This window comes from Triplophysa dalaica, chromosome 14, assembly GCF_015846415.1.
Source record: "Triplophysa dalaica isolate WHDGS20190420 chromosome 14, ASM1584641v1, whole genome shotgun sequence".
NCBI lineage: Eukaryota > Metazoa > Chordata > Actinopteri > Cypriniformes > Nemacheilidae > Triplophysa > Triplophysa dalaica.
Window position 1 is genome coordinate 16,567,127 of NC_079555.1, and position 11,312 is coordinate 16,578,438.

Sequence of the window (11,312 nt, forward strand, 5' to 3'; positions counted from 1 at the left end):
TTGTGTGGATATGCATCTGTCAGTTGGTCACCACAGCTCGGGGGCACAAGTACATCCTGCGCTACCTGCTCTTCTGTATCTGAGAAAATCTGAGAAGTATTTAGACGTGTTGGCATAGCAAACAAAAAGCAGAAATAACACCTTGGTTTTAACTGACACAACTGGACAGAAGCTATTTATATAAATAGCTTTTATATATATATATTTTTTTTTTAGCTTAAGCTGTTTCTAAACCCTACACTGCAAAGAAGAATCTGTTGCTTTGTATTTTTGTCTGCTTTTCCAATAGAAATATGTAAACGTTTATTCAGACTGATGTCTGCAGAAATAGATTCTAAATTTATATTTCTTAACAGTCTGAATGTTATTAATTCATAAAACGACTATTAATATTGAACATCAGACTGGTAATGTTTTCTATATACAGAGCCCAAAATCATTGCATTTTCCTGTCCTCTTTTGATTGACAGGATATTAAGCCCTGATCATTGGCCGATTTTAATCTATTTACTTGAAAATCTATGTCTTGTTTTTCTTTTTTTAATGTTCAAAATTAAGTGAGTTCATGCTTAAAACAGAAATACATCTTCATACAGTAAAAAATAAAAGCAGGTGGTTGCACACCCCTGACCCCTGACTAATAATATAACATTTTACCTTTTAACTAATATTAATATGAATTTATATTAATATTTTATTGTACAATAATTTTATTAAACACACAATTTGTTTGATATTATTGTGTGTTCATTTTATTACATGTTGGTGGGTTGTGTAATTTTGTAACAATTAAGTCTAGTCAAGTAACGTCTAGCTACTGATAACTCAAAATAATAATGGCTAGACACACTTAACTTCATTTATGTAATTTAATTCTTATTTCTTTTGTATTAAGAAATTATTTGGTCTTTGCTGATGTCTACCGGAAGTTCAGTTTGGGTCACAAAAGCACTTATGGGCAGAAAAGTTTGTTAATGTTGTTGCTTTGAAACCGTCTATTGGAAGACAAGACACAAATTCTGAGGCAGGAAATTGTTTTTACAGTTTATAATGCTAAATGCTCTGTTTGTAAAGGCGTTCAACAACTTCTGCTTCCTTGGCATTGTATGTCACAAAGCATCTGAGCAAGCGAACATGAAAGTACAAATTTGATGTAAACTTGCCATGCAATAGTCTGACAGGTCTATGGTATTGAGCTGTTGTCTTCTTATGTGAAGTAAAGTCAACTTCCTCATCTGTGTGTAAACACGTGACTGAGGTGTGTCTTTAAACATTACCTGCACACGCCCCACACAACACCCATAGCACAATCGTATGACTTGATATGGCTCTTCAAAGATAATATCCAATGCTGTTACCTTGACCTTGTCTGAATCATATTATAAAAATAAGGTTTTCCTGTGTGTGGTGTATCTTGGAACGGTTAACAGATTTTCAACAAAGTTTCCAATTCATTTTTTCAAATGAATTGGAAATTTTGGCCTATTTGTTTTGTATTTTTCACTAATCTTCAGTGTTTCATATCTACCCACATAATTTTCTTGACGTAAATGCCAATCTATCAGATGCTCATGAACCGAGGCTCTGGAAAGTGCTTCTGTGGGACATAGCTCCTCCTTGTGGTTTTCCGGGACATTAGTGGTATTTTTTTACAGCATAAATCTGGCTTCTCAAGTTCACATTTTTTTTGTTATGAATTAAAACTAACTGGCAGGTTGTTTGTTTTATACTTAACAGTGTAAACTGTTTAAATAGGGATATCACAGTTTTATTTCATGGCCCCTTTTGGCTATATAAATGTTGATTATGAAAATGACTGAAACGTGAAAAAAATGTATTCACCCTCATGTCAAACCTGTTTGACCCATTGACTTTCTTGTATGGACACAAAACCACTGAGACATTTCTCTAAATATCATCGTTTGTCTTCCACTGTTATATATAGGTTTTGTATGACATGAGGCTGAATCAATCATGACATTATGTTTGTTTTTGGGTAGAGGATCTCAAAGTGGTTTGTTATTTGCTAAACGTTTTTTTGTTTTGCTTTTTCTTCTGTCTGACTGTTTCTCTTGTGGCCCTCGCTCAGGAGAGCATGTGATGTGTCCTAGTCAATCCCACTCTGGTTCATCTGCCACGGGCCCGATAAGTGATCCCGGAGGTCAAGGTTTGGGCTCTGGTCGTGGACCCGGTATTCGCACTGATCTGAATCCTCGGCCACCTCAGCAAATAGTTTATGTTTTCACCACCAGCCTAGCCAACAGGTTAGTGTGTTGTTGTTTTTTTGTTCCTGTATACTCTGCAGTCAACATGTGCTAATCAAAATTTGCTGAAGCCACAACAAAGGATTGAGTAAAATGCAAGCATTAACAGCAGCCCATTTCTCCACCACGCAGTAGCTGTAGGAGTGTGCTTTTAGAAGCTCACACGACAGAATGGGAAACACAGAAAATGATAGAAAACAATGTTTTGAATATTGAATATTGTTTTGTGCTGTTTTGTAGGGAATTATTAAGAACGAAGAGTGTAACACTTATGAAATTTTTGTATTTGTTCTGCAGTGCTGCAGAGGCAGTGATGCATGGCCACACAGACTCCATCCTCTTATATCACCAGCAGAATGTACCCCGCACAAAACTGGACCAGGTTTGTCCCGGCACAAGCCTGCATATTGCTATCCTTGATAATAAAATGTGTGTTATAAACATAAACCATGTGTGAAAGAATTGTGTTTCATCCAGTTCCAGTTCAGTGGCGTGAGACACAATTTTGTTTAAAAGGGCTATTTAAATCACAATGCTTGTTTTTGTTCCTGTTTCTATTGAAAATCATGAGAATAGTACTATTGAAAGTCTTTTGTTTTGTGTTGAGCTCAGGTGAGGTAAAAAAGTGACATTTAATAGCAAACCCCACCTAAATCTTTCTTTCTTTTCTTTTTCTGTGTCCTTTTCTGTCTCTGTCCCTGAGCAGTCTATCGCTGTTGGAAAACTCACCAACCTAAGTGAGCAGATCAGCTCTAGTCACACCCCGCCCATTGGCACTCCCAAATCCCAAAGCGGTACGCCCCGGCCAGCTTCGGTTGGTGGCGTTGTGGGAGGACACCTTCCTGGCACCAGTACTCCTTCCACAGGGCATCCAGATGGTGAGTCAACCCAAACCCACCGAGTTGGAGGAACGTCAGGCAGCAACAGCCGCTCTGCAGTTCATTCGATGGGTCCAGCAGGGTCAGGCCCACAGTCTGTAGGTGTTTCTGGATCAGATGGAGTGGACAGGCCAGGTACGATTCCCCACCATGGTGCAGGACCGTCTCCTTCCTCAAGTCCCTCTGCATTATCTGCACATCGTCAGGGTGAGCAAGGTCAACGTGGAGGGCCGGGGAACACAGATGGACTTTCTAAGGAGCAGCTAGAGCATCGTGAACGATCACTGCAAACTCTTCGAGACATTGAGAGGTTGCTTCTTCGTAGTGGGGCCGGTGCTGGCCATGAGGAACCAAGAGGTCCTAATGACAATCCTAATGGTACTAATGTCAACAACAATAATAGTAACAATGGGGGTAGGGGGATGGAAGATGGTGAAAATGGTGGTGAGAATACTGGTAACTGCCACAACAACAATGCTGGAATGCCTGGTATGCCACCTGTGGGTGGAATGAAAAAGTACGAGGAACCATTACAGTCCATCATCTCACAGACCCAGAATCTTGGTGGTCCTGGATTGGATGATTCTCTGATGGGGCCGCACCATGGTATGCCACCGCACTCTCACCACCTCTCCTCACCTTCAGGGATGGATATGGGTCCCATGATGGGGCCTGAAGGTGTAACACCAGAACAGCTGGCTTGGAGAAAGCTGCAGGAAGAATACTATCTAGAGAAAAGGCGACAACAAGAAATTAACCCCCACCAACATCCCCAGCATTTCCGCATGATGTCGGAAATGGGTATGCCCGGGGGGCCAATGCTAATGAGGGGGCCCCCACCCCCATATCACAGTAAACCTGGTGATCAGCAATGGGGGCCAGGGCCGATGGGGGGAGGAATGGGCGGAAATCCTAGATTAATGGAAATGCATCAGGAGGGGCCTCGAGGGCCAAGGTTTCTTGGACAAATGCGAGGCCCCTCAGGCGGTGGAGGCTACTCGGAAAGCCCTGGAGGAGTTTTAGCTATGGAGGGCTTGGGCCCTCAAAGACCTCCAAGGCCAGGCATGGCTTGGCTGGACGAAATGCCACCAAACATGGGTGGTGGGGGCCCATTTCATGGGTGCTACCCTCCTGGGGGACCGGGTGGACCTCCGCAGCATTTTCAGGGAGATATGGATCGACCTTTAACGCGGGAGGAGATGTTCCGCAGATTACATAGATTAGATTTGCAACAACAAATATCCAGGCAGCAGCAGGCAGAGCTTGGCGGCCCTAGGATGATAGATAACACTGGAGGACCAGGCTTTCCTAATCCTGGAATGGGGGGAGGACCGCCCTCACGTGGTGACCCAATGGACTTTCCTGGTTCTCGGGCTATAATGGGCTCTCCCATTGGTGGGGTAGGTGGCGATGGTGGCCCTACAATGCGAGACATAATAGACTCTCCCTTGGGGGGTAATTTAAACATGAATATGGGCATGAACATGAATCAACAGCAGCAGTTGTTGGCACAGAAGCTGAGGGGAGGGCCTGGACTTGTTGGCCCTCTTGGGGAGATGTTGAACCCAGAAGAAATCTCTCGTATCAGGGCTTCACAGAATGGCCGTGGTGGTGCTAACAAAGGAATGATCCTCGGGCCTGAAGGACCTCTTCAGTTCCCCAACCAGAGCTCCTTTCCTGGTAGTCAAGGTGATGGCCCATATATGCAGCAACCTGAGATGTTTGTACCGGACCAGCAAGGTCCTCCCCACATGAACAGCACCTCAAGACTAAGTCACATTCCAATGAGCACTGGCTCAAGGGGTATAGACCATAGCACTCGACATCCCCCTGACCTGTCCATTAGTGTAAATCCAATGGGTTCCCCAGCTTTACCTCCATCTCATCAGCTCAAATCTCCTTCTCTTAGCCAAGAGCCATCACCTCTCATGCCTTCACCATCTGCAGCAGGCCTGAAATCACCCAGCCATTTACTACCAAGTGGTCCTTCTCACCCACCTCTACCAGCAGCTTCCGGGGCTGGAACACCCTCCTCCACCTCTATCAAGTCGCCACAGGTCATAGGCCCTTCTCTTGGTCTCCGATCACCATCTGGCTCTCCCGGACACCTAAAATCTCCAACCATGCCAGTCGCTTCACCTGGCTGGACTGCCTCACCCAAGACGGCTATGCCCAGTCCTGGAGGGCCAGCTAGTGTGAAGGTCACCGGAAATGGGGGAAGCAGCTCCACAGATACAGGTAAAATACAGTGTTTCCCACAGGATTTTGAGAGACTTGTGGCCCTTAAAATACAGCAAAAACAAATTTCAAGTGCCAACAGTAGACCTAACCAGTGCAATGATGTCACGGAAATGCAAATTAGTATGTGACGTCATCGCGTCATGTTTCCATTGGTTTGGTCTACTGTTAAATTTGGTCTACTAAATTTGTTTGTACTGTATTTTAATACAACCAAGCCCTACTCACATATTTTCTATTCTGTTGTCAGACATAAAACAAGTACAAAATATTGACTTAACATGACCAAATAATACCTTGTGTTACAACCACCACTCACTTTAATGGTGCTAACATCCTGATATATAAATGAAAATCATGTGATTTGGGCTACATTACGGGTAATTATTCAGAAATATGGGAGAATGCACTGAGCTAACTAGAGTGTGCGCACAGTTCACTGAACTCGGGGCGAGAGCTTACACGCAGACACTGAGCTCATATAGAAAGAGTGTGTGGGAGATGTGTGGGAAATATTGCTAACCTTTTGTTAAGCCCTTATAAATTCGGTCAGCCTTCTTCTCTGTCAGTAACATATGTGACAGTTGACATTTACTTGGAAAGTCAAGAACACGGAGGAACGCATCTTGAAAACACTTTTATTTCGCCCACTGTCATGTGAGATGAGCTTCATCGAGGTGCAGCACAACCAGTAAAATACAAATTTAAAGGGGATACATGAAACCATTTTTTTACTTTCAACTATTTGTGGCAGTCAGTGTTGATGAATAAATCAATGTATGGGAAACACTGTGTTGTAAATTTAATTGGCTTGGCATTGATTAGTTTTGAAATAAATTAATGCATTTAGCAAAGTTGATACAATGTCTTCATCTTCTTCCTTTAGGCATGTCACTGCCACCTAGGAGTTCAAACTCAACACCCATCAATCAGCCGCCCAATTCTATCAATCCTAGCATGCCTTTCACATCCTCGCCTGATGCTCCCCCATCCCAGAATCCTCTTTCCCTTATAATGTCTCAGATGTCAAAGTATGCCATGCCCAGCTCCACTCCACTCTACCATGACGCCATCAAGACAATCGCTACATCAGATGATGAGATGCTACCCGATAGACCCCTCCTGTCTGGAATGAACATGTCAGGTATATTTCTGCAATTTTCTTACAATCAAAATCTCAAGCTGTATAATAAAAGTTACTAAATATAAGGGAATTTTTTTCTCATTAAGATTATCGTTTGATGTTATATTGTGACATTAATATATTATATTTGTATTTATTTTAAATGTAGTTATTTTATATGATAGTAGGTAAAGAGTACAATGTAAAAAATGTCAACCTGTAAAAACTATAACATTCCAGCAGCTGGGGCACGAGAAAAAATATTAAATAAATGTGTCAAGTAAAATTACATAATTTACTAAAAATGTCTTGACAGTTTTTACAACCTTTTATTGAATAAATTGAAATAAGCTTTTATTCCATATTTTTTTTCAGTCGGAAACATGGGAAATCATCAGTCCACGCAGATGCTACTGTCCTCCCAGGGTTCAATGGGACCTCACAGTGGTCCACAAAGCCCTATGGGAATGGTTCTCCAAGGAGGTCAGCAGCTATCCCATGATCCTTCTGGTCCCATGCTCCCATCCCCTAACACTCTGGGCATGCCAGGAATGGCCTCAGCAATAATGGGAGGTGGACCGCCTGATGGAATAGGACCTTGCAATGTTTCCCCACTGCATCTTCAAAACCAGATGGGGGGATTCCCTCGCATGCAGGGACCTATTCACTCCCCTATTGGTATGGGACAGCAGTACTCCCAGCGCCCAGATGAGGTTCTACCACCTCAACAGATACACCTTCTAAATAAAGGCATGTCTCACCAGCGACCTCACCAACCAGACTCTTTTCCACCCTTAACCATGGGTGATGGTCCAGACCTGAGTGAGGTCATCAGGCCCACACATACTGGCATTCCCGAGTTTGATCTTTCCCGTATCATTCCTGCTGACAAGCCCAGCAGCACCCTACAGTACTTCCCAAAAAGTGAAGCCATGTCCCAGCCACATCAGAATCCCCACCAGGGTCAACCGCCTCAGCAGACCTCTGCACACCTTCTCAAGCAGCTCTCCTCGTCTGGACCGCCCCATGGCGGCATTCCTTCCTCCAACCCCCATATCGCTAACTTACAGAACATGATGCCCGAGCAGCAACTGCCCCTACACCCTTCGCATTGTGGTATGCGACCAGGTATGGGCATGCCTCAGATGGGCTCCAGGGGCATGGGTTCAGGTGGTGGGATGGGGCCCATGTGCCACCCAGGGCATATGATGGGCAGGACAGGCATGTCTCCACAACACCAGCTCCAGCAACAACACCATCAGCAGCAGCAACAGGCCATGATGGCCAACAACCTCTTACAACACCCCTCCCACCCTCCCCGCGGTATGCTGTCTCCACAGCAGCACCCTCATAATCTCATGGCTCAGCAGAATCTGATGATGATGCAGGCAAAGCAGCGGGGCATGGCACTTCCTGGGGAGCACTTTGGCCAGCCGGGGCCTCTCATGTCCCCTCAGGGGCATATGATGGGACCTCCACATTCACAGTCAGGCATGATGGGCCCTCAGAGTCTGAGACAACGGAGCATGTCTCTGGACAGTCCATTGGGCTACGGACCTGGAAATATGGCCAACATGCCCTTTTAATCGGGCATCCTGTAAAACTGTAAAAACCTTGTTTCCTATTGGTTATTTCAGAATTGGAATGCTGTCCTTGCCATTGATAATGGCAAACAAATGCTAAAAACAATGGTTTTAGTAATATTTTCTTGACGCTGAAGTGAACTTCGGGATCTATCTGTTAATGGGATTATCATTACAATTCAGTCAAATCTAAAGCCATTTTTTAAGATATTTGTAAAATATGTATATTTGAGATTAATGTGTTCCATTGCAAAGCGAACGAAGAAAAAAGCCTCTGGGTTTCTATGTTCTAATTACATTCTGGCTACCAAACTGTTGTGGAAGGTAATATATAAATATCTATGTATAAATCTAAAACATATATATAGTTGCTGTAAATAAGATGCAATTTGTGCTTGTTTGCAACTGTTCTGTATACTGTGTTTTATTAGAAATCTAATAACAAATAAGAAAAAAATCTGTTCCGCAACTTTGTGTTGTCTTTGTTGTTGTGATGGTGGATGTGGTTGGGGTTTATGACTGGTTGAGTGGCAATCACATTACAAAACTCAAGACATTCATTATGGAAAACTTTATTTTAGAATCATTTGTTATCTGACATTTAGACTTTGGCATATTCAGAACACAAAGCAAAGAATTTTTGCAGGTTAGATATGATGCAGAAGCTTTATTTTAATTGTCTTAATTCAGTTTTAAAGGGATACTACACACAAAAAAGTCTGTCATTTACTCACCATTGGTAGTCAAAAGTGCCCCAGACCTGTTTGCTCTCCTACATTCTACAAGTCTTCTTTGGTGTTCAAGAGAACAAAAAATAATTACATATGTTTTTCCTACAATGGGAGTCAATGGGGGCAAGATCTGTTTTGTTACAGATTCTGTGTCCATCAGAACAAAACAAAAAAATACAGATTTGGAACAACTCGAAGGTGACTAAATGATGAAAGAATTTTCATTTTTCGGGGAAGCATCCCTTTAAGTCACACTTCTTTTTAGAAAATTATTATATATATTGTCTATATATAATATAACATTATGGGTTAATGTGTCAATGCGTAGGCTCAAGCAATGCATTGTGAATTAGTACAGTGATAAAGACATAGGTCTCAAGTTGCTGCTTGGCAACTCAAAGATGTACAAGGATGAAAACATTTAACTAGTTCCACAAAATGTTCAGTTTCAGAAATCTCAAATGTTCATTAGATATAGTGGTTGCTCGTTGTTACAGTCACAGCCTCTGTTACAGATGACCTGCTCTGACTTTCAGCTCTCAGCCCTGGCAGGCATAACTTCAGACACTTCCTTTTGGCTAGCAACTGCAGGAGGTCCCGCCGGAAACGTACCCCAATGAAGGCATACAGTATTGGATTCAAGCAACAGTGCATAAAGCCAATGGCCTCCGTCACTATGAGCGCTTCATTTAACATGGCTTGAGCTTGGCAGCTCCACTTAGAGATAGCACGCAACTGCACAAGGGTATCGGTCAGAATGGTGATGTTATACGGCAACCAGCACAGGCAGAACACCAGTGTAACCAGCAGGGCCAATCGGATGGCCCCCTGCTTCTCCAAACTCTTTTGGCTTTGGGAAAGAGTGATAATGATGGCAGTGTAGCAGTATCCCATGACCATCAGAGGTAGAAAGAAGCACAGCAGGAGCGTGATGAATCTGTTGGTCAACATCCAGTTGTTTCCATGGATGTGATGACTGTTATAAGAACAGAAGAGCCGGGTAGGTCCGTCATCCTTTTCCGCCACGCTGAGGAACACCATGTTGGGCATGGACAAAGACAGGCAGAGGAGCCAGAGCAGGGCACAGGTTAGGTGAACGATCTTAGGCCGTCGACTCTGGAGGCTGGGGATGGCGTGCACCACGGCGAGGTAGCGGTCAAAGCCAATGCATGCCAAAAGCAGACTCCCACACACCAGATTTAGACGATTGATGAGGCCCAAAAGCTTGCAAAGAAACTCTCCATAGATCCATCCAGCCACCACTTGAGTCAAAACGAAAGGTAAAGTGAACAGGAGGAGAAGGTCGGCTATTGCCAGGTGTACCAGGTAGATCTCTGTGATGCGTAGGGTTTTCCGGCGCTTTAGCAGGACCGTCAGGAGGAGGCCATTGCCAGTCAGCCCCAGGAAAAGCACTGCACCATACACAAGGGGTTGGAACACGGTGTGAAACAGGTGCAGTCGGTTGTTTTTGGTATAACAGATGTATTCTTCATTAGAGTAAGGTGGCTCTGTAATGTTTTCATAATCGGTGAAAGTGATGTTAATATCCTAATAAAGTAAAAACATACTTTTGTTAAATAGATTATTAATCACTTTAAACAGATTCCACAACCGATAACAATTTAAATCAACAGATGAAAACATCATTTTGGCGATTTAAAATTGTGGTGATTAATGCCTAAAATTGAAAAGTGTATTCACAATTTCATTTTTACAGCTAAACAATTTTGGTTGTACAAAAGGCTTACGCTGTGATCCACCTGTAATGCTCAGAGGAAGTTATTAAAAGTAAACGTCTCACTTCCTATTTTAAGTATTTAAAATGAATATAATAAGAATAATAAATGAACACAATTTTTTTATTTTTTTATTTTAAAATATATGTAAATTAGAGTGTTATCTTTTTTTAAAGAGCTTCTGACATGGAACGTATTATTACTAATCAAGGTCTTAAAAGCCGGCTATAGTTAAAAATTTGAAGTTTAATCATTATACATTTTTCTAATCATTATACATTTTTCTAATCATTAGACTTTAGCTTTAACAGGATATGAAATGAATCAGTGAAGACAACTAGACACAAGCTATAAAAATCTAAAGTAAAAAAACAATTATTTGTAAAGGAGATTTGAAATACTCACTTTCAAAATCAATATTTCTGTTAATTCATCCATGTTCATCGTGATGTTGGCATCCATTGTCTTATAAGTGTGTGTCCTCTACTCTAACAGTAAGAAAACAATGACAGGATATGTAGGCAGCGAACCAGTTAGACTTACATTTACGCTCAAGTCAAAAAACACGCCTATGAAGTTTACCTCATCACGGATTTTTAAAGCCTTTTTTTGTAACCCCGCATATTTTTCTTCAAGTTCATCTTGAACTTCACTTCAAATTCACAATCCTTGAAATCAAATTTATACTGTACACTATGAGCACAGACAGTTCATTTACCTTTAAAGTTTAATTCACCTATGGAAATTTGTTGCCCTAAA

At 42.2% G+C, this 11,312-nt stretch overlaps 2 protein-coding genes across 3 annotated transcripts in view; one reads left to right on the plus strand and one right to left on the minus strand.

The window, feature by feature from the left end:
• The window catches only part of bcl9l (bcl9 like), a 43,387-nt gene extending 34,832 nt beyond the window's left edge, over positions 1 to 8,555 (plus strand). For both annotated transcript variants that reach the window (XM_056766036.1, XM_056766037.1), the window contains exons 5-9: positions 2,090 to 2,264; positions 2,562 to 2,646; positions 2,971 to 5,380; positions 6,267 to 6,524; positions 6,879 to 8,555. In XM_056766036.1, coding sequence (XP_056622014.1) covers positions 2,090 to 2,264; positions 2,562 to 2,646; positions 2,971 to 5,380; positions 6,267 to 6,524; positions 6,879 to 8,089 — 4,139 coding nt within the window. In that variant the 3' untranslated portion in view covers positions 8,090 to 8,555. The remainder of the gene's footprint in view (positions 1 to 2,089; positions 2,265 to 2,561; positions 2,647 to 2,970; positions 5,381 to 6,266; positions 6,525 to 6,878) is intronic.
• Positions 8,556 to 8,594: 39 nt separating this feature from the next.
• On the minus strand, positions 8,595 to 11,046 carry LOC130435420 (C-X-C chemokine receptor type 5). Its single transcript, XM_056766038.1, has 2 exons — positions 10,959 to 11,046; positions 8,595 to 10,365 (listed from the first exon to the last, which is right to left on the minus strand). The coding sequence occupies exons 1-2, from the start codon at positions 11,013 to 11,015 to the stop codon at positions 9,286 to 9,288; spliced, it is 1,137 nt and encodes a 378-aa protein (XP_056622016.1). The 5' UTR covers positions 11,016 to 11,046; the 3' UTR covers positions 8,595 to 9,285.
• Positions 11,047 to 11,312: the final 266 nt, after the last annotated feature.